The sequence below is a fragment of the Muntiacus reevesi genome, chromosome 13, assembly GCF_963930625.1.
Source record: "Muntiacus reevesi chromosome 13, mMunRee1.1, whole genome shotgun sequence".
NCBI lineage: Eukaryota > Metazoa > Chordata > Mammalia > Artiodactyla > Cervidae > Muntiacus > Muntiacus reevesi.
The window spans coordinates 5489377-5513240 of NC_089261.1; the positions used below are offsets into that span (position 1 = coordinate 5489377).

Here is a 23864-nt window from a genome sequence, read left to right on the forward strand (position 1 = left end):
ATGGACTGCAGCACACCAGGCTTCCCTGTCCTTCACCATCTCCCGGAGCTTGCTCAAACTCATGTTCATTGAGTCGGTGATGCCATTCAACCATCTCATCCTCTGTCGCCCCAAGGGGTGAAAACCCAACCACCTTCTTCTGAAGAATGGCTAAATTCAAGACAAGAGCCATCGCCTGTGTGGTCTCCGCGTGCCGTCCCACGCCCGTCTCACTGAGTTCTGTGCCGAGAACACACAGAAAGAAAACAGTCCTCATTGGTTCAGCCTTGTAGTACTATATCCACGTCAGACAGGCCTGGCCCTGGGGAGAAAGGTGAGGCAGAAAACCCAACAGGTTCAAGTGAATCAAGACTCCTCTCTTTCCTAGTTTCTTCAAGTCACATGACCGACAACCTAACAGGGCCAGAGTAAATCATCACACCACATTAACTTCTGCATGACGAGGCGGATCAAGAATCTTGAGAGAGTTGGCTCAGAACCTGGATCACCCCGTAGCGCATGTGGGTGATCAGCAACCCCCAGACCCCACGGCCAGACCCTGAACAGCTCCTGGTCTCCTGCTCCCACTGGTGAGAATACGGTTTCTGCCCACCAAACAGGACGTGGTGAGGATGACGCTCTTGGATTTAGAGAGCTTGTGCCACCATCGTATGTTCCAGCCTCATCATCTGAGCATGCGAGAGAGGGACCATTTTGGGTAGCTTTGTAAAAAGGAACGAAATTGAGTTTTCATAGAAAGGGCAAATGAGCAAGAGAAAAGGAGGACGTGTGATCAAAATATTATAAAAGGCAGGTGGCTCAGTGGTAAAGAATCTGCCTGCCAATGCAGGAGACATAGGAGATGCAGGTTGGATCTCTGGGTCGGGAAGATCCCCTGGAAGAGGAAATGGCAACCCACTCCAGTGTTCTTGCCTGGAGAATCCCATGGACAGAGGTGCCTGGTGGGCTACAGTCCATGGGGTCACAAAGAGTCGGACACGACAGTGCAATTGAGCACCCACACATGCAAAGCTAGGTAGCAAATTAACAGCTGGAGAGACATCCAGTTTCCCACAAGCCTCTAGTCCAGGAAGCCCAAGGCAGAAATTAACATTTGGGCCCCGGGGAGGGGGCAGGCTTGATATCTGAAAGGTGAGTTCTCAGGGGACATTTCATCTTTTAATTCTGGCAACACCGCCCAGCAGCCCTCCCTGATCACTGACACTGCCTCTGTCTCTACAAATGATGTGAGAGGCTCCACTCCTCTGCGTGATTCAACAAAGAGCGAAGACTAAAGTTAAACCGGGAGGCGGGGCGGGTGACTGCTCCGCATCTGTGGTCTTGGAGGAGTGAGCAGGTACACCCGGACCACCCTGGCTCTTGGGACACGAAGCAGGACCATCTACATTGATTCCACTCTCCGCTGACCCTAAAGACACAGCTCTAGCAGAGGAAGTCACCCACGACCTGCCGGCCCCACGACCTTCCTCAATCCAGCCTCCTCTCCCTTGCCCTCTCCTGCCCCAAAGGAGGCCACTCTTTTCCAATTGCAAGGGGCTCGGGCTTTGTTCTTTCCTTCAGTTTCAGAAAGGCTCCCCAAACTCTCACCAACCTGTGATCTCTGCATCCCATCCAAGCCTACCGGGGCTTGCGAGACCCGCACATGCGCACACACGCGGCCGGCACAGCCACTCTGGGCGGAGGGGAGGCTTCCCTCCGGGCGGCAGCGGGGGTCAGGGGCCTGGCTCGGAGGAGCCGCTCATTGTGTGGCCGCCGGGGGCAGGCAGCGCGAGCGCCCGGAGGGGAAAGGTTCCCTTTGAAGCACAAGGCGCGGGGCGCTTCCCAGTGACCATGGAAACGGGCGCAGTGGGTTCCCAGCCTGAGAACCAGCGAGGGCAGCCTCGATTCAGACGTCAAACACGCACGGGGTCTGAAAGGCGGCGGCGGGAGGGGCGGGCGGCCGCGGGGGCTGGCAGGAACTGAGCGGCTCCCTGGTAGGAGAATCTGGCCAGTGGAGCCAAGCAGGTTCACGGGGTTTCCTTTTCATTCCCGAGGCTTTCTTCTCGCTCCCGTCACTGCCCCTCGGGTCCCATTCAGCACCTCATCAGATCAGTAGAGCCGGCCCTTTGGCCGGCCTGCTGGCGGCGGGGCCTGGAACCGGGAGGGAGGTGATCAAAGGAGCCGCTCCGTGCTCCCACCTCCCTCCTCCCGCCCTCCTCGGATGAGGCCCTGCCAAGGTGATCCAGTGGAAGCCGCCGGGCTGCGGGGTGCGGGGCAAGGAAGAGAGGCAGCTTTCATGTCTGCTGTTCTCTTCGCAGAAGAGACATGAGGCATGGTTTGAACGGAGGAGACACACCACTGGCAGGTCAGAGCTACCTCCTTTAAGGATGTCTCTGCTCTTAAACCAGGAGACCCTGAAGCCACCTAGACTGATATGCTCGGGGTGCACCTGGATGCCGCTCCCCGCCCCCCGCCCCCCATCCTCGCCCCGCTGAGACTTGTTCCTTCTGGGTCCTCTTTCATAGCTGTCCACCTCCCAACCCTCGAGATGGATGAAGTTACACTGAACAACTGCGATGCTATGCCCCATCTCTTCAGGGTTCCAATGTAAACTGGGGGTCAGGGAGGTGGGGGGAGGGGAGGGGGAGAAATCCATCTGTGATTTTTTTTTTCCCCAGCAAGGAAGAGGAAGTGATGTGATTAGAATCTGTTAAGGAGGAAAGATCTCGCCCTTACTGATGAGTATCTGTTCTCGGGTGGGACTGAATCAAAGTCCAACAGCATCACGCTGGGCACAGGGCCAGGGCCAGCGACAGAGCGGCCCGCTTCTCAGCCCGGCCTCGTGGCCGCCACGGAGCAGGGCAGGCTCTGGCCCTGGCCAGCGGCCCCTGGGGAAGGTGGTGTTTGGACAGGCCTGTGATTTGAAAGGCCCATTAGGTGCCTTCTCCTTTTCTTACCTTTGTTGGGCTGCCAAAACATTTACTTGACTTCTTAACTCTAAATCTCTGAAACACACCTGCATTGCCTAAAACAGGCAATTTTCTTAGTTTCTCTCATTCGGAGAAGAGAGCCCAACCTAAGCAGAGATGACAATACACAGAGGGATAAAGAGGGTGGGGGCCTGGGAAGAGATGCGGCTTTATGTAACACCAGCTTCCTAACAGAATACAATGCTTAAGAGATGGGTGCGCACTGCATTTGTCTTTAATTTTTTTTTGGAGGGGGGGTTTAGTTTTCAGGGCAGTGAGCACAGTTGAAAGCAATTCTACAAAAGGTAATCCTTTTGCAAAACAAACTGATTCTATTTTGACCTTTAGGGGAAGAGTCCGTTTCCATGTCAAGTAAACATTCTGTGTGGTAGCCTACTGCATCCAGTCATCCATCCATCTATCTAACATACTCGTGATAGAAAAGCCAACTGCACTGTAATACAAGCAGAGGAACTGAAGAGTGTATAACAGGAAAACTGGGGTGCGTAAACAACAAATAATATTTTCAGGGTCTTAGGTGAATTTCAGATGCCATAAATGACACGTGCATGTGTGCTCAGTCATGTCCAACTCATGGACTGTAGTTCAACAGGCTCCTCTGTCCTTGGGGATTCTCCAGGCAAGAATACTGGAGTGGGTTGCCATGCCCTCCTCCAGGGGATCTTCCCAACCCCGGGATTAAACCCTTGTCTCCTACATTGGCAAGTGGGTGCTTTACCACCGGGAGCCACCGGGGAAGCCCTATAAATGACACAAGTAACTGCAAAAAGTGTTTTTTCCCCCCTTTTCTCAAGGCTTCCAACCTCACGAAAAGAACTTAGGAAAAGAGCCTCATGTCTAGCAAGTAAGAAGCCTCTGCACTACCGGTTCCCACTGCCATGTGCGTCTGTCTGTCAGCTCTGGATTCGGCCAGGGACTTTCTGAAGCACAGGCTTGCCAAGGCTGAGTGGTCTGAAGTGAGGCCTTGCTGACCGGCGGTGGTTACGGCCAGAACTCAGAGGAAGGCCCCCCGCACTGCCCGTGCTCTTGGGAGGACAATGATGACTCTCGACCCCAAAGACACCTACACCCTCTCTGTAGAACAAGGGTGCGGCCAACACTTAGGGAGTTCTTTTCACAGTGTCGGTGCTCATTGGCAAAACTTTTTAAGAGAAAAGTTATCTTGGAAAGATTTTTCAAGATCCTGAATATTCTAAAATGGGACTTGTGAGCTGCTGTCTTCTCAAAGGCACTAACAGCACAGTGGAGGTGGGCGCCTCGCTGACAGCTGTCACTCGCCTGCATCCTTCCTGTAGCATTTCAAAATTGGCTCTTCCTTTCCCTTTGTTTTGGCAGACTGTCTTGTCTTCTCTACTTAAGTCTGACAGAATATAACCTTAAGCCTGAGAAATCGGGTCCTTGAGTCTGGTCAGCAGGGGCACCCGTGTTCATAGTCATCTGCTGGGATTCTGGGAAGTGGCAGGCCAGTGTTTCCTGGCCCTCTGTTAGGTTTAAGCTTCTTACAGGGGAAAGAGAGTAAATTCTTGATTACAAATCCCAGAAGGGCCTTAAATATACGACCAGTAAGGACAACTAGTGGTTCTCAGTGAAAGAGAGAGCTTTCCTTCTTGTGATAAACCATAATGGAAAAGAATGTGAAGAGGAATATATATGTGTGTAACTCATCACTTGGCTATACAGCAGAAATTAACACAACACTGTAAATCAACTATACTTCGATGAAATAAAAAAAAAAAAAGAATTGAGCTTTCCAATGGTTTCTTAGGCATGATACTAAAAGAAAATATCAATCAACTGGACTCTGCTGAAATTTAAGCTTTTCTGCTCCAAAGGACACTATCAACAAAGTGAAAGAAAACCCCCAGCACAGGAGAAAATATTTGCAAATCGTATATCTGATAAGGGACAGGTATCGAGGATATATGAAGAACACTTAGGATCTGAATAGCTATTCATATTTCTTCAAAGAAGATATGCAAACTTTCAATAAGCACATAGAAAAGATGGATAAATCATTATCCAACAGGGAAATGCAAAGCAAAACCACAATGAGATACCACTTCATACCCAGTAGGACGGCTGTAATCAAAAAGACAGATAATAACAAGTGTTGGCTAGGATTTGGAGGAATCATACACTGCTGGCAGTAGTGTAGGACGTGCGGCCCCTTGGGAAAATAGTTTGGTAGTTCCTCAAAGGTTAAACGGTTATCATATGACCCAGCAATTCCACTCTTAGTTACCTACCCAAGATAGATGAAAACCGATACCTACACAAGATCAGGCACACAAAGGTTCATAGGAGCATCACTCTTAGTAACCCAAAAGTAGAAACAATCTAAATGTACACTGACAGATAAGCAAACAGTGAACACACACAGTGAACTATTATTTGGCAATAAAAAGAAATGATGTGCTGACAGCTTACTGCCACATGGATGAAACTTGAAGACATCATGCCGAGCAAAAAGAAACAGATACAGAAGATCACATTCCGCATGAATCCATGTGTATGGAATGTCTGGGATGGAGGGGCGATGATGGCTCAGTGGTACATGGTTTCCTTCTGGGTTGATAAAAATGTCCAGACATCTGATAAGGGACTTGTATCCATAACACATAAAGAATACGAAAATACTAACATTGATAGAGAGTGATGGTAGCCCAATTCTGTGAATATACTAAAATCCACTGTGTCTGCATGTCTGTGTGCTCAGTCGTGTCCTACTCGTTGCGGCCCCATGGACTGTAACCCACTAGGCTCCTCTGTTCATGGGATTTCCCAGGCAGTAATATTGGAGCGGGTTACCATTTCCTTCTCCAGGGGATCTTCCTGACCCAGAGATCGAACCCATGTCTCTTGCATCTCCTGCACTGGCAGGTGACTCTTTACCACTGAGCCACCTGGAAAGCCCCCAAAAACCACTCTATACCTAGCTAAAAGGAAGCCTTTGTGTGGGAACAACCTGATCAGTCATTTCTTTTCTATTTCTGTGTAGAGTCCAATCATCTGAAAACTTATTTCTTGAACAGAAATGGGTAGAAAAGTTTTGGTAGTGGAAAGATCTTGGCCTTTTCAAAGTTGAAATAGGCTTGAATGGCAGTTGGTTTTAACCACAGTATACACTTCCTAGTAAAACTTAATGTATGTGTGCTGAAATGGAGTGAAACTTGGATATGATGATGAATAGATTCTGAAAGCAGTTCCCCATGCTGACAGAGTGGGGGCAGGGCTATGATATACTTAGGGCTTTTCTGGTGGTTCAGATGGTAAAGAATCTGCCTGCAACACAGGAGACCTGGGTTCAATCCCAGGGTCGGGAAGATCCCCTGGAGGAGGGAATGGCAACCCACTCCACTATTCTTGCCTGGAGAATTTCATGAACCGAGGAGCCTGGCGGGCTACAGCTCAAGGGGTTGCAGAGAGTCGGACACGACTGAGTGACTAACACTTTCATACTTTCATGATATACTTACTGAGTGGGAAAGGATGAGATGTAATCAGAATTCCCTGGTCTAAAGAATAGAAACAGCAGGCCTGTGCTTTGTTGATTTACCAATGGATTAATTCTTTTAAATGTTTCTGTAAGCAGGACTTCCCCGGCACTCCAGTGGTTAAGACCCTGCACTTCCACTAAAGGGGGAGTGGGTTCGATCCCTTAGTAACTGATTCCACATGCTGCATAGCGTGGCCAAAATTAAGTAACTAAATAAATTTGCCAAAAAAAAAAAAAAGTGTTTGCAAACAAGCATATTTTACTTAACTCGGGGACTATGTTCTAAAACAACAAAAATTAAAACAGTGTTATTGGCCCTAAAAGGAATACAGAATCTGACAGTAGATAACGCTGTCTGCTATAGGTTTCAGTAGGACAGAATATGTTATCTTTTTAAAGGAGGAAGATACATAAAACAAAGGAAATGACAACTTTAACAAAGGGAGAGGCTCTACTTAGCCACTCCCTGATGTTAGACATCAAAATTAATTGAGTGATTTAAGGATGTAATATATTAAAAGAAAAACAGTGATAACAGAAACAGTAGAAAAGGCAAAATGATTCTAAGCTTGCAAGGGAGGGGAGAAAATAATTAACTTTAAAAGCAATAGAAGAAATCATGAAGAGGTGATGGCTATGTAAAAACTTTAAACTTCTGTGTGCCAAGAGAGCTAAAACAACAGACAAAATTAGTAAATAAAAGGGCCAGTTTAAAAACATTCCAAACAAGAAATTAATACATTGCTATAAAAAAAAAACTACATTAAGATCTACCCACAAATGAACAAGCGGCCAGAGTAGACAATTCACAAGAGAGGAAATTTAATTAGTAGATGGAAAGATGCTTGGCACTTAATGCTTGCTGATAATCAAAGAAATGCAAAGGAAACAATGAAGTACTATTTTTACCTTTCTAATCAGTAAAGAAACATATTAACTGTAACGGTGAATGTTAGCATTTGTTTCTGTGCAAAATGGTTCACACTTACTTCACTAGTGGAAAGGTAAACTGAGAGAACTTTCCTGAAAAGCAATTTGCAACTGTTTGCAGCAAGAGTCATTAAAAATTGTTTATGTCCTTTGATCTATGATCTGCTCCTGGAATATTACCTGGAATAATTCAAAGAGAGAGAATAAAAAACCCTGAATGTCCATTTTACATGAAAAAAGGTTTCAGTGTGGCTTCTTTGTGAGAATTAAAAATAAAACAGAAGCAATCTAATTACTGAACCCTGGGGGTCAACTCCATCATGGCGTGTTCTACTGTCATGTTATGCAGCCAATGAAATGACAGGTTACAAAAATAACAGCAAATTGGTCAAATGACTAGCATGTGTTATTAGGTTTTAGGCAGAATAGAGATGCACACCGTCATAATAATTACATTAAAAATCAGACTTGGATTCCCTGGAAGACTGGGAGGGAATACACCAAGACTGACAGTACTTGAATTAAAGGAGTAAAATGAAAGTTGGATTTTCCCCTTTGGTTTTTAAATAATCCATAACTAATTGTTTCATGCAACAAATATCTACCAAGTGCCCAATATATGTCCTAGGCACTGTTCTTGGCACTAGGAATATAGGATTGTGTAAAATTATTATATTGCTTTAAAAAAAAAGTAAAGGGACCAGAAAATTGTTGGTTATATAAACAGTACTTGGAGCTTCCACTGCAAGGGCAGGAGTCCCATGTCATGCCACAGGGCATGCGAGACCCCTTTATCCAACCCCTTAATCCAACTTTACGGCCAAAAGCAAACCAAAAACAAACAATTTACTATGTTTACAAACAGATTTAAAAAAAAAAGATTTTGAAACTAACCGCTTTAAAATTTGATTTCTGACCGGGATGAGGAATTCGTGTAACTCTATGGCTGATTCATATCAATGTATGACAAAACCCACTGAAAAAAATAAAATAAAATTTGATTTCTAAGGATTGAGCCAAAATAACAAAGGTTCCTAGCAAATTCCATATTCTTTTCTCTGAGGTTCATTTACGAGTTGATACTTGTGAAATGGGCTTCCCAGGTGGCACTAGTGGGTAAAGAACCTGGCTGCCAATGCAGGAGACATAAGAGACGCGGGTTCGGTCCCTGGGTTGGGAAGATCCCCTGGAGAAGGGCATGGCAATCCACTCCAGTATTCTTGCCTGGAGCATCCCATGGACAGAGAGGCCTGGTGGGCTACAGTCCTTAGTGTCGCACAGAGTCGGACACAACTAAAAAGCGACTTAACACGCAGCACTCTTGTGCAAATCCATCAGCAGTGGGGTAAAGTGTAACAGGGAAGGCTGCGTGCTTTATGAGCTTCCCTGGTAAAGAATCTGCCTGCAATGAGGGAGACCCAGGTTCGTATCCCTGGGTCGGGAAGATCCCCTGGAGAAGGGGATGGCTACTCACTCTAGTATTCTTGTCTGGAGAATTCCATGGGCAGGTGAGGAAAAATAGCCCAAGATTTTCAGGCAGACTAGAAATTTATTTTATCCAGCAGTGCTTAGAACTACTGGAATGTGTTGGTACTCTTTAATATTTTTATAACTAGCAAAAATGAGGCAGGTTTTAAAGGGTTTCAGTATCCCAATTGTTAAGACTGCCTCAAAACAGCACGACACGTATTAGACTACAGGACCTGAAGTCTGATTTGGAAAGTAAGATCACCAAAGCAGAATGCTACCTTTTGTCAGAAGAAATACAGTGCTCTCTATACAGGGAACGAACTCGAAAGACAATGAGGCAGAGAAATGGCTTCTGTCCACAGTTGGCAGACAGATCTGGCCAGCATCCCTGCTCCTCCGCATCTGTACCCAGTGGGACCCTCTGCCCAGCCTGGGCTGAGAGGAGATGAGAACAGAAAGTAGATGGAGCCTTCGGGCTGGTCTCCAGGTATGAGAGATGCAGGTCGCCCGGCTTGGGGCTGTCTCCATAGACATTACCATGACTTACTGTGCTAGGTTCTGACTTCATTTATAATTCAGAATGGCCTCTCAAAAGTAGACAAAGTCATCAGCTACTTTAAAAAATGTATTTGTTTGTTTGTTTATTTTGGCTACACTGGGTCTTCAAGGCTGCACGCGGCCTCTAGAGCCCAGGTTCAATGGTTGCCCCGAGACAGGTGGGAGCTTCCTGGACCAGGCATCGAACCAGCGTCCCCTGCATTGGCAGGCGGATCCTTTACCACAGGACCACCGGGGAAGCCCCATTAGCTACTTCTGATGATCTTTCCTGCTGGCCTGTCACACCAGCCCGTTTCCTAGGACAGCCGTGCTTGTGGCTTCTGCTCTATTGAGAGCCTGGTTCACTTGGAGGGGACAGTGGCCAGAGGAGTGCTGTGAGCCAGGCTTCCCCCGGTCCAGGGAGGTGGCCAGCAGCCTCAGACCACCAGAAACATTATTTTGTTTTATTCACTCGGTCTACCGTCAAAACTGCCTGAAGCCTTTCAGGGAATTTCAAAGAAAAGTTTCGGTTAGCCTTTTATAGCTGAAAATGTCTCAGATCTAGCTTAAAAAAAGTCTTGTGCTTAATATAGCCTGTTAACCAAGAGGTTCCTGGAAGGTTTAGGTGAAAAAGAAAAGCATCACATTTAAAGTTTGCGACTTTCAAACCAGACACAGGACGTGAGAATCAAAGTGGTATTCCCTGAGATTTTCCTTTTTCCATTCATATCATGCCAATCTTGTCTTCCTGATATGATTTCTTTTACTAAGTTCCTTTCTTGCTTTCCTTTTTAACCAAATATGGGAGGTATGTACCCAAGGGCTCCTTAAAATAAATCTGAGGAGCCTTCCAAACTTCCTCTCCAGCCAGAAACCCACCTCCTCTCAGGAGTATGTTTAGAGCGGGGAGGAAACTGATATTTGCCGAGTATTCACACCCTCAGAGGACTGACAGATGTCATTTTTTTAAATCATCACAACGCTCTTTACGGAGCACGGAATGGAGAAACGAAGACAGAGGGAGGTGAACCGGCCCGGGGTGAGGCTTATGGAGGAGTACAGGGGGCCCGGGTGGTGAAGGCACGATGCATCCGTGCAAATCCTGCTCCCCACACTCCTCACGTGGAAACAAACGTGCCCTGACACTGATCACGCACTTCAGCCACACGCCACAGACACCACGGACCTGCCTTTGTACCAGAGGCCAGTGGGCAGAGAAGTCAAGGAAGAAGTGGGAATTAAGGGTCTGCTAAGGGAGACGGCACGTGTCCCAGAGAGACGGGACTTCTCAACGGTGATGCCAGTGAACATCTGGGGCCACAGTGTACTTGGCTTATAGGGGGGCCTGGCCTGTGCATTGAGGGGTGCTGAGCAGCAAAGCAGCATCCCGGCTTCCACCTGCTGGATAACAGCAGCAGCCCCATCCACACCCTCTCCTGGATATTTGTCTTAAAACCAAACATGTCTCCCGATGCTGCCAGATGACCTTAGGGAGGGGTGTGTGCGTGCACGCTTTTCCTGCCCCCCACCCCCACCCCAGGTCAGAATCACTGCAATAAGAGGTCCCAGGTGACGTGCTCTGGGAAGGTGTGGCACAGCTAAGTGTCCCAAACACAGGTGCTTCTGGGGATACCATGGCACTGAGCAGTGTGGTCACAGCGCCCCGAGGTCTGGTATGTGGCAAATGTCACACTCACTTCCCACCAGCGCCCGGGATAGGGGTGGCTGCTCTGAGACCCTGCTCCAGTCGGCCAGTACCTTCCTTTGGCTCTTGAGGTGCAGCCGGGGATCTCATTCCCAGGGGCGCTAGGCTGGGCTTGGCCTAGGGGTCAGGGCCCCCAGGGTTGCAGGGGACACCCACCTGTGACCGAACCCTGGACGCGGAGGGCACGATGACCCCCGCCCCCCGTCCACCCCCCACCATTCATCTCCAGAACTCTTCCACCCCCCCTCTGAAACCCTGGCCCCGTTAAACACTAATTCCTCACCCTCTCCTCCCCGCAGCCCTGGCAACCACCCCTCTACTTCTGTCTCTAGGGATTTGACTACTTAAGTACGGCACTGTGAGTGCTGAAAGCAACCGAAGGATAATAAGGGAAGCAGGGGGAAAAAAAAAATAAGGGAAGCGGGGAGGGAGAAAGGAAGGGAACTTGGGCACCAAGAGCCGCTAGTTGATTTGTGTCTCCGGCTGTGCGTGAACCCAACATACACTCTCCCCTGCGGTCCCTCCTGTCTCGGGAAGATGGAATCGGGCAGAGAGGTTTGGTGACCATCCCAGGCCACGTGGATCTGGGGGCTGGAACTGGGCTTTAAATTCAGGTTAGTTTGGTGACTAAACCCAAATCTTAACCGTTACATGTTCCCACTCCTCCCAGCCATCTTAAAAACAGTGAATTCCTTTGATTCTGTTTTCTGTCTTGCAGCCGCTTTGGGCACCAAGGGACTTGTTCTCTAGAAGAAGTTACCAAGAAACACTCCAAGGGCTGGACGTGGGGTTCCGTTCACCGACCCCTCACCCCTGGGTTTCCCGGAGCTCAGTCTCACGGGACGGTGGTTCCCAGCGGCGTCTGCCTGCGGTGCTCGGCCAGGCAGCCACCCAGGTGGGAACAGAAGAGGCTGGGTGGAGAGCGGGGAGATCTGAGGGCGAACGCGAGGTCAGCGTCATCGGCTAGAGCCTCATCAGCGCTCCCAAAGCCTTGGTGTCTGGGCCCATTCAGCTCCGGAAACATCCGCCAGCACAGCAACCTGACTGACCCTCTCCCTAGACCCAGACCCCGCTGCCACGCGAACTCCCCCGCAAACCTTCAGTGGCTCCCAGCTTCCTGGGGGATGGAGATGAAACCCTCTCATCTGAAAGCCTCTTCCTGCCCCAGCAGCTTTCAATACCCTCCGAGGAACCTGCTCCCGTTCTCCCCACCCACCTCGCCCCCTCCCACCGCCCCTCCAGCGCCACACTCCCAGCCACCGCCGCCTGTCCCGGGGACAGGTCCTCGGTTCAGGATGAGAGGAAGCAGCTCCTCCCGGCGCAGGAACCAGAACGGGCCCTCTCCACTGGCGTCTCTCTGAGCAGCTCTGGAGAAGCTGAGGCCGTCTCCCGGCGGCTTGTGAGCGCACACGTGATCTGGTGCCAGAGGGGCTGCTGAGGGACAGTAGCCCAGCGCGGCCCCTCGTCAGCTTCCTTCTGGAAAGAGCATCGTCCACCCGTCCCACCCCCAACACACACACACACACACACACAGCTGGGCAGTTCCAGCACGTTCCCAGCCCCAGATCACAGCTGACAGACTGAAGGGAGCACCTGATCCAAGATGCATCAGATCGAGGGATACTGGGGCCCTATTTTCCACCAAGGAGATAGCGAGCGGGGGTGAAATGAAGCAGACGCCCAGAAGACTCGGGGAGGGGCCCCAGCACTTAGCCCCGTGGTTGGCAGCTGTGGAGGAGCACGGCACCCCCATCTCGGGCTCCCCGACAACACTCGGGACCTCAGGACTGGATCCCTCTTTGGGCTCAATACAGCGCAAGAGGAGTTTCTACTCAATAGAACCATCACTCCTCACGCGGCCAGTACCCACTGAAGCACATCCGATTCTTAAATCCAGAGAACCCGGCAAAGACAACAGGAGGCAAGAGGAAGACAATCTCAGCTCAGCCCCTGGGAGCCGTCTGATCTCAGGAGACATTGAGATGTCCTCAGCACAGGATGGGGATCTAGACACGGCCCCAGAGTCGGCCCGACAACGGGAGGAGACGCCGCGTGCGACGCTCTCGGCCCTCGGCGAGTACCCAGCACAGGAGGGCTGCTGTCACGCCCTCACGGGGCGTCCACCGAGGGCCAGGCACTGTGCTCGGGACTCCCCGCGAACTCCCACCACAAAGACAGGGGCGGCCTGAGCCCCCGTGAGAACAGGCTCCAAAAACTGAAGGGACCTTTCCGAGGCCACTCAGCCAAAGCTGGGCTCTCTTTGACTTAAGCCACCTGCTTTTCTTGTCTTTCTGCTAACTTGCCGCTGTCCTCCTGAGGACTGGCAAGAGCCAAGTTCAAGCCTGTTGACCATCCTGTGCTTCAGAACCCTAAGAGTCCCCTCCAGCGTGGGGTGTGGGGGACGGAGCTCTGCCCTGCTTCCATGTTTGGTGACTCCGGGCCGGGTGAGCTGTGCTGGATCTGAGCAGGCCTAGCGTGTTCCCTGCCACGAGGCTATCCATGCGGTGACGCACAATGTCTTACCTAACCCACAGGGTGCTTTATACAATAAATACTGCTTGGGTTGAAGGGCTAAAATGCCTGGGGCCTAAACACAGACTCTTACAACTTTGGAGATGGTTGAAGACCCTTACTTTCAAAAGCAAGCTGCTCAGAAATGTCTACTTTATTCTCTTTTAATCGTCGCGGGTAACATAGCCAGTCTTTTAGTGTCGCAACTAGAAATCTCTGAAAGGTAGAATCTCAAGGGAAGCTTTTTAATATGATACAGAAGTTCAACATAGCAGACAAGCAAGGAACCCAGGACAGCCTCATTACATGACGTGGAAGAGAGAGGCCCAGGAAGCGGAAGGGACTTGCCGGGGCTCTGGCCTGGAGCCCTGACCTGCTGCATTCTGGGGGGCGGGGGTCTCACTCCCACCCCAATGTTGCACCCCCTCCCCCAGCCCCCGAGCTGATCCAACTGTCTGCCTTTGCCTCCCCCAGTATCAAAAAGATTATAAGGAGGTGATCGTAAATCACTTTTCTCTCTTGAGTTTACAGTGTTCCCTTTTTTTGAGGAGTTCAAAAGCACTCAGTAATAAACCCAGGTGATGAGTTTATGTCTTTCACTCTTAAAATGAAACTTTATTTGAACTCCTGGAGAGGCATTTAACGTTGTTTTAATTTAGGACATTCCTCCGGTATTTCAGCATTTCGCCCCATGGCATTTTCTGTGGGTGGGTAGGTGAAGGGGGTGGGTGACAGGGGAGGAAGAAGGGTCTGTGTCTCCCCCTCCCCGTACAGGCCCTTCCAGATGCTGGCGGACCCTCCCTTCTATGGTTTTCAACAAGTCTCAACATCCACAGGAGGAGGAGGGGGCCCACCCACACCCCCATGGGGACTTGGCTGCCGCTTCTTCCTTTTGTGAAAGTCCTTGCTGCCCACCTCCTTCTTGCCCTCACCGCTGAGAGCAGAGGGAAGCGCCTGAGTACAGAAAACCACTCGGAGTGTCCGCGGCGGGGCGGGCCAGCCGTGAGGACCACCCTGCCCATCCCGAATACCCTCTTCCCACTGCGCTTGCTTGGGGAAGAAAGAAAGGGCAGCTGGCAAAGTAAATAAACCTGAAGCTGGAAAAAAAAAAAAAAAAGACACTGAAGAAGAGGGTGAGAGGGCAGAAGACAGGGAGGGAGGGAGAGAGGTGAGGAAGGAGAGAGGGAGAGAGGCCTGACTCCGGGTAGTCAACCCAGGTTTTAGGCAAATGCGAAACTGCCCTGCTGTGTCTGGCCCTGGTGGTTTTGCTCATGATTTTATGCGGGTTTTAGGCCAAATTTCAGTCACTAACCACGTGTGAATACTGCCTGGCCACCACACAGCCCCTCCAAACAGAACCAAGGCAGCGGGGACAAGGGGTGGGGGGTGGTGCAGCCTGTTGGTTGCAAGCAGGCGGAATCTCGTGCTGAGGTTCTGCATTCAATAACTACTTGGTGAAGGAATAAACATGACAGATACTTAACAGTGCAGTATACGTCAAAGGTTTTTATTCCCTCTGGCTTCATGGGCCGGCAGGCCAAGCCATACACGACTCAAGTCACACCCACTCCGTGGCTGTTCCAGGCAGAGGAGCAGCAGATGGGTTCTCGGACTGACTTCAACACCGCTCGGGCCACAGGGGACCACGGCGGGTGGGGCCCGAGGGGGCCCTGTTCCAGCCCATTTACAGACGTGACAGACGCGCGGGTGGAGGCCCACCCGACTGGGTCAGAGCAAACCCGGCCGAGCCGCTGAGCCCTGCGGAGCAGCAGCTTCAGTACAGAGGAAAATATTCTATTAGGGGAGTATGACCTACAAGGAGAGCACTGTGCCCAGGCTTTGGCTGTAGCTGGCACTCCTCCTAGGAAAACACTAACGTGCTCTCGAGGGGGTCGCTGCTCTCCGAGCGTCATTAGGCAGCATGGCCACCTATTTAAACGGTGAAGGATGGGGCCTGGGCCGCCTGAAACACATCGAATGGACTTCGTGAACTGTAAACCAAACAGGCAACAGTTCCTGTGGGTTTTTTTGTTTTTCATCTTCTTCTATAAAAGGGTGGCTGGGGGGGCGGGCGGGGCGGGGTGGGGGAGGGGTGTTCCCTGGTGGCTCAGTGGTAAACAATCCCCCTGCCAATGCCGGAGACACAGGTTCGATCCCTGATCTGGGAAGATCCCACATGTCTCAGAGCAACTAAGCCCACGTGCCACAACGACTGAAGCCCACGCACCCTAGGGCTCGTGCTCTGAAACAAGAGAAGCCACCGTAAGAAGCCCGTGCACTGCAACTAGAGAAGAGCCCTCGCGGCAATGAAGACTCAGCACAGCCGAAAACAAAGAAGAAGGCAGGGGAACTTGACAAGTGGTTGGAAGCTACGCAGAAGACAGGTGGGATGCAAACATCACAGATCCATGAGGGTCTTCTGGGCCAGAATTCTTCAAGGAGACACTGACTGGGACATTTTCTTTCTTTCTTTTTAGTATTTAGCTATTTATGTGGCTGTGCCGGGTCTTCAGTTGCGGCATGCGGGATCTTTAACGGCAGCATGCAAACTCTTAATTGTGGCATGTGGGGTCTAGTTCCCTGACCAGGATCGAACACAGGCCCACTGCATTAGGAACGTGGAGTCTTAGCCACTGGACTACCAGGCAAGTCCCCTGGGACATTTTCAAGTGTTGGAAAACGCTCTCTCTCAAGTGCCCTGTATCAGAACCATTCTGCTCTGGACTGAATCTCCTCAGGAGGTCAGAACCAGGACTGCTTCCCCCAGCCCCCTCCAGTTCTCTCCCCATGATACCAAGACAGCTGCTTCTGAGAAGATAAAAAAACATCCAAGAGATAACACTTATCCTTAGGCTGCACTACCGTTCCTCCAACCAAAGTCCTAGCAGCTTTCTCCAAACCTTTCTCTTACCAAAACGATCCAGTTTAAAACAAGATGTCATCTGTTGTATTTTAAGATCACTGACAGACGGTTTTCCAAAATAAATGGATCTCTATCTTTTAACTCATACTGCAACCAGGGGTAATGCTGACCCTCAAAGAGTTGTTTTTTGTTTTTATAAAGTACTTCTAAGGGGAAGAACGGAACAGTCCATGGCGTCAGACACTTCTGGAGCATTCTCTCGGCTACACGCTTGTCTCCCGTCTCACCTCCTGACCATCCTGTGAGGTAAGTTCTAAGACAGGACCATAATTGCTGTCTGCCATTCTGAAACCAAAAAAGCTCCACAACCCCCAGGTTTTTCCATAACTCAGTTGGCAGCAAAACATCAGGGCCCTGAACTAACACTGGGCTATTTAGATTCCAGTTGTGCCACTAAATGTGAATATCCATGCAGGCAGCTGCACACTTTGCATGTGTTTGGTTACTGAGGGCGGCCCCACGTCTCCTTAATACAAAACATGTGCACCTGAGTGCCTTTCTAAACCCCCCAAAATCTCAGAATTCTGAAATATCTGGCCCCCGCGGTGTAAGACAAGCATTGTGAATCTCTATGATCAACCCGGTTTTCCGATAAGAAACTAGGAATCCCTGAGGGCGAGAGGCCTGCCCGAGGCCACACGGTGGACAAGGGTGGAGGCCACTCTGAGGCTGCAGCTGCTACCAGTGTCCAAGCCGCTGACCACCCTGGGGGTGGGGGGGCTGCCCCAACACACGACTTCCGCCGGGAAAGAGCGCTGTGCCAACAGGGTCCTTCTCCGAACCCGGCCATTTGAGGGCACGGAGGACACCGGGATCAGAACCGGGGCAGGTGGGAGGAGGGCCTGGGGCTTACCTTGCCGAGGACAGTGAGGCATGGTTTCGGGTCCAGCTCCGGCTGTTCCAGTTTCACCACTCCTACCCAGCCGTATTCATACAGGTCTTCTTCGTCATTGTTATTACACAGGCCCAGTGGGTGCATCTGGGAAACAAGCGGGGAGAAAGCTTCAGTGGGCAGGCCGCAGATCTGCGGGGCTCCCGCAGTGCCTGTCTCAGACGGCACAGTCAAAAGCACCCTCGAAACTGCAGAGCATATGGGGGTGGGGAATGCGTTTTTCAACCCTCGGGGGATTCTATTTCAGCACAATGAGCCAAACCCCTGGGGAGAACACAGTAGGACCTCTACAAATAGACTGTAGGGCGCTGTCTCCCTGCTCTGTAAGGAGCGGTCACCCAAGGTGGACGCCACCTGATGGGAAGCAGGAAAAGGCAAATAGCTTAACTCCCACGTAAGGGCCGGTCTAATTCACTGTGAAATACCGTGACGGTCAGTGGCAGCATCCCAGATTATTTGGCCTCCAGACCTGAACAACACATCTACTTCAGCTGATGCAAGAGGACCTAGAAAAGTGAGGAATTCATGGAGAGACCAGCAAACATGAGGCAGCATCGGCGGTAAAATTAACAAGCCGTGTAAAGGCCACTCCTGGTTACTGGGAGATGGGTGACAGTCTTTTGAGGTTTTTTTTTCAAAATTTGGCAAAGCACAAAATCAGAGATAGGCAGAAGAGCTGGTCAAATTTTTACCAGGAAAAGTGATGTCAGTGGAAGCCTGAACACAGAATGATGCTGCCATTTGCGCTTACAGTTCTTAGTGTTGAGTCCGGTCTCAGACAGAAGAATCCCTGATAACCACCCAAGAAGAGGAGGTCCTCGAGGATAAACATAACCTACCATGATGTTAAGGGGTCTATCACAGTGCTAAGCTCTTTAAATAACCGGAAGAAATATGTCTTTAGGTTCGTGGCGTGTTAGAGACACAAGAGACCGAAGAACCCACCAAGTTAGCCAGGAGAGATCAATGCCCTAATCTACAGAGCCTGGGACTATGTTATCTTAAAAGACACAAGAGACTTAGAGATGTGATGAACTTTGATGTCCTAGATTACTTGGATAAGCCCAATGTAATCACAAGGGTCCTTACAAGGAATAGGGGAAATCGTGCAAGTAGGGGAGAAATGACCGGGGAAGCAGAGGTTGGAGTGATTTGCTTTGAAGATGGAGGTGGGAGCCAGGAACCAAGGAAAGCAGGCGGTTAGGTTCCAGAAGCTAGAAAAGACAAGAAAAGCGTTCTCTTACAGGCCTCCAGAGCGAATATAGCCCTGCCAACCCATTTTTTTCACTTCTGACCTCCAGAAATATGCGAGGGTAAGTCTGTGTTGCTTTAACCCATTTGGTTTGATGTAACTTGTTACAGCAGCAAATAGGAAACTAAAACATTCTCCTTATCCCCCACTCATTTTATGGATAAAAATGCTTTGGCATCAGATGATAGTAATGGATATGTGAACATTGTGAATGGACTAAATGCCTCTGAACTGTATACTTTTTTAAAAAAAAACGGATTCATAAATTGTGCTTTATTCAGATTTTGACTCTAACATAGCAGTTTAAAGAAATGAGGCTGATCTATAGACTACTACAGATACATTAAATCACAGTGACATACAAAATGAAATTGAAAATTATATACAGTTTGACACACACAAAATTTTAAATGTCTTTTTTACTGATATATTTATGAATATAAATTCTCAAAAACAAAATTTGGAAAGGATACATGCCAAATTCCTATCTAATTTTATTCCCGGGGAAGGAATTTTGGTATTTAGGGACATTCAGAGGGACTTTGAATTGTATACTTTAAAATGGCTTAAATGGTAAAGTTGATATCAGTTTTACTGAAATAAAAAAGCTTTTGGGGGGACTTCCCTGGTGTTACAGTGGCTAAGACTCTGAGCTCCCAATGCGGGCGCCCAAGGTTCAATCCCTGGTCAGGGAACTAGATCCTGCATGCCACAGCTAAGACTTGGTGCAGCCAAATTATTAAATAAATGTTAAAAGATTTTTTTCTTTAATGTCCCAAGAATTTACTCAGAAACTACTGTCCTCAGTCAACACGGGGATCCACAGTGTAGGACGACGTGATTTTCACTCCTCTGGAGCCTAAGCCAGCCCTGTGACCCTTCGGGAGACCCTGTCCTCAGAGTCCGAGCCCCGCCCGATGACCGGCAGTTCTGCACAAGCAAGGAAGGCGGAGCAACAGGGCCTGCGAATTCAGGATCTACATCTGGAAATTAAAGCTCTGCAGGGGCCTGAGGTTTAAAAAAAGGGTTTTAACCTTTGCCGAAACCAGCATTCCCTACCCTTTGGCGGTCAGCCCGTGCCTGCTTACGATGCTCACGCTTTCTCAAGGGGCGCATCCTGAGAGATGCTGGGTCGGGGACGGCACAGGTACACGTGTGAAGAAGAGACCAACTTGAAGCAGATGTGACTCAAGCATGACGCTGACACGCCTGATGCCAACAGCAAGGCCTCTGAGGGGGAGGAGATGGAGGGACAGAGGGAAGGAAGAGGGGGCCTGGGAGGGCGGTACCGGGAAAGCAGAGCAGCAGGAGCGGGAGGAAAAACGAGGCCCTTTGGCAGGCTGGGAAGAGGCTCGAGCTATGGAGCAGGACAGGCAGGCATGGGAGGGCAGCGAGGGGGTGCCCTGAGCGCGCAGAAATCCCCACTGCACACGCCTCACACACACTGAGGTCCCCCTGGAGCCCTGGCCCGCGCCCCCCGGCGGACCCTCCCCTTCTTGGCGGCCACGCCCTCCCACTCTCCCCCCACCCCAGACTCCCTTTCAGACCATCGCTGGGGTGACTGCGAGCAGCTCAAAGTGTCAGCCCTGTCAAGGGTGTTGACTTCTGAACAGGGATCAAAGACTTAAAAACCAAAAGGAATTTCTGTAAAGTGCTGGCGGGTGTCATGGGTTGGTGTGGGTGGTTTGCTTTCCCCGGGGAGGGTGCAAGGGCCCCCAAGATCGCATCTCAGCGAATCCAAAACCGACCTCGCTGTCTCCACTGACTTCCGGGCTCCTCTCCAGAGTTCCTTCTCTGCCGAGTTCCTTAGAGTTCCTTACTCTAGTTAGAATCTCCAGAGGCCTGAACTACCCGGCCTGAGAACGAAATCTCAGCCGCGTCTCAGGTGTGACTGCTCTCTTCCATCCGCCTGCCAGATACGGTCCAGTGGGGTCTTTCTCAGCTCAGCCCTGATGACGACATCAGTTTCCAGAAGTGCCTGCCACCCTAGGTCTCCAAACATTCACACCCTGGGTCCTCTTTTTCCAAGGCCCCCATGCTATGGGCTCTGTAACATCTTATGGGAAAACCCAAACCAACTTTCTGCCCAACCCAAAGCTAACAAAAGCACAAAGGAAAAAACCAAATAGACTCAGAAACCTAGAACAGAGTTTGACAAAAACTCACTGGAGACAATACTGAAGGAGGGGAAGGACAGTCTGAAATGATGAGATCAGGAAAACTCCTGGGTGGGCCCACAGAAGAACAATGCCGATACTTCACAAGCTACCCTAAAGTGTGAGGATTTAACAGAAGATCTGTCTTGTGTTGTAACGCTGGTCTTGCGCTCTCAGAATAACTTTGTGATGTCAGCATTCTTGCTTAAGTCAACTGAAGGCAAATTCCCAGCTGGTCCTCTATAGTGAGGCTTGACATTAAGAAGCTGTGTCTAGAGACGTCCCAGGTGGTCCAGTGGCTAAGACTCTGCACTCCCAATGGAGGGAGCCCAGGCTGAACCAGAGAACTAGATCCCACAGGCCACAGCAAAGGTCGAAGATCCTGAGTGCCGCAACTAAGACCCGGTGCAGACAAATAATAGAAATTTTTTTTTTTTTTAAAGAAGAAATTGTGCCTCTTGCTGTTTTCCTCCTGATTCTGTTCCGAGGGGTGTTTGTGGGGGGTGGAGAGGATGCGAGCTTTGGAATCATGTAACCATGTTTTGAAACCTGCCTCTTACGAGGCACATCTCCTCGGGCAGATGACTCAATTTCTGTAAACCTCTATTGTCTCAACTGTAAAATGGGAACAGCAGCATCTGTCTCAACAGGGTGCTGTGAGGATCCAATGAGATAGAACACATCATCATAGTTGCATAGCAGATGCTCCATCAGTGGGGAAGTCCTCTCCTTCTTCACTTTCTCTAGACATGTCACGCTTGCTTGCAAGTCACACTTGTGCCTAGAATCCTCTGTCCTTCAAGAGCAGTGTCAAGGTCAGCCCTTCCATGGAGCTTTCTTAAATGCACCAGTACAGCTAGCGGCTTCCACCCCTGTGTTCCCAAACGCTTTACTTGGTGCTTGCCACAGTTCCTTCACCCTCTCCTCGGGGATGGGCAGCTGCTTCTAGAAGTCTTCTCAGAGGTCCCCTTTCACCCCACCCACAGCCTTGCACCCAAAAGGTGCTCAATAAATGACCACTGCTACCACGCCTCAGCTCTGTTTGGAAGTCATTTGGGTCTCTGTTTGCCTAGGTGAGGGGCCAGGACAAAACAGGTCAGAATTTCAGCAAACGACTGCATGAACTTTAGTAGAGGCGGCTCTTACAGCCATTGATCCCCAAGTCGCCAAACACATTCCCAGGACTTTACTGGCGACCTCAGGATTTCCTGGCAACAGCACAGGAGCAAAGGCTGCTCCTTCTTGGTCACCATGGCCAGGCTGGCCGGGGCGGACAGCACTGTGGAAGTGCAGGGACCACAACGCCTGCTCCCTTCCCTGGGCCAGGCCCACGACAGGGCTTTATCAGGGTGGTGGAAGGGGAAGAGGAATAGAGCATTTCTTGCCTTAAAAGAAAAAAAGAAAGCAAAACTTCAAATTCTCCCGCCTCGGTCTGAGCGCAGAAGTTGCTGTCACCTCTGATAAGACGAGGGAATAAAGCAGGGAAGAGGCAGGCATTGGATCGAGGGCACAGGGAACCCAACAGAGAAGAAAAATAGAGGGAAATCCCAGAATGGCAGCTATGCCACCGGCCGGCCGGGCGAGCAGCCCAGATGGGGCCAGAAGGATGAGCACCGCAGACAGCATCAGACAGTAAGCAAGCAGCAGCAGCCTGGGTCATCGCCCAGGGGGTCTGGCAGTCCTGGGCAGAGAGTTATAGCTCTGAACAGAAATGTGACAATTATACAGCAAACTAAAGCAATGGAGGCAGAGAGGACGATTATTAACTCCGGAACAAAACCAAAACGTCAACGCCAGAACTGTAAACCACAGCAGGGCACGGCCCGCGGGACCTGCTCGGGAACGGTGACGGCCATAAGATGTAAGTCCCGATCTAGACACTAACCGTCATGGGACTACACTGAGAAGATGCAGAGATGGGAAACGTGTGTGTGGGGTGGGGAGGCGGGAAGGTTGGGGCCGCGAAGGGATGAGGCGGTAAGAGAACAAAATCTCCGTCTTCCATAGGAGGAAGTCAAAAAACGTATAAATGGGCTAAAATATGAGGCAGTATAAGACACGCTATTTAGAAATTATTGACAGGAACTTAGAAATATTCCTAGAGGTGAACAGTAGAAGAAACCACTAAATACCTGAAAATAGTTCCCTCTGAGAAGAGCAATCGGGAAAGGCACCGGGTGCCCCAGAGGAAGCCTCTTTTTTTTATTAAAAGCCAGGAAGTACCCTTTGCCTGTTATAAACGTATACGTGCTTCAGTTTGGTTAAGATCTTTGCAGGCACTGCTGGACAGAAGTCCCTTCCTCCGGGTGTTCCAGCAGATTCTCTGAGTCCTGCAGGCGAGTGTCCCATCGGGCCAGAGAGAGACCCGGCAGGCACCTGCGCGGGGCCACGGCCTCGGAGCCCCCAGGCCCCGGGCTGGCGATGGCGGGAACGCGGCACGGGGGACGGTGCAGAGGGGACCCGCAGCCCACGCCGCCCCCACAGCCCAAAATAACTTCCGGGTGGCACCAGGGAGTTGGTGTTGGCCGAGGACTTGGGTGTTGCAGCGGTGGCAGGCACAACAAGCCGGTCGGTTGTTCTAAGGGGCCCCATTTTCTCCCAGACACAGACAGATCCCACAGCCTCCAGGAGGGGTGCCGAACGACCGACCTGCACGGCTAACAATGAGCAGGGCAGAGTCCCGGCCAGCGTCGGGGCGGGAATCGAGCGTCCGGCTTCATGCTGAAATATGAAGGTGGACCTTCTTCAAATTTCTCGAAGCCTGCTGGGGTTGGCTATCAGGGTTTCACTGTTCTCTTAATGGGCAAAGACTAGAGGGAACTTCAAAGCCGAAAGGCTGTGTCAGACAAGGTTAAATAACTGAAGAAAACAGAACCACACTCCCTTGGGGACGGGACATCAAGCCAGGCTTTGAAACCAAGACCCGCTCTTTAAGAAGCTCTCAGTACAAAATCCTTAAGATATACCGGGGCACTTTCCACACGGCTGAAAGGGCAAAACTGAAACCAGGGCTGGTGGAGCTC

The 23864-nt window shown here is 50.3% G+C and overlaps 1 protein-coding gene across 1 annotated transcript in view; it reads right to left on the minus strand.

The window, feature by feature from the left end:
* Positions 1 to 23864, minus strand: part of ZNRF3 (zinc and ring finger 3) — a 141494-nt gene that overhangs the window by 39361 nt on the left and 78269 nt on the right. Inside the window, exon 2 of the mRNA XM_065904514.1 lies at positions 17395 to 17520. Within this exon, the coding sequence (XP_065760586.1) occupies positions 17395 to 17520 (126 nt within the window). The remainder of the gene's footprint in view (positions 1 to 17394; positions 17521 to 23864) is intronic.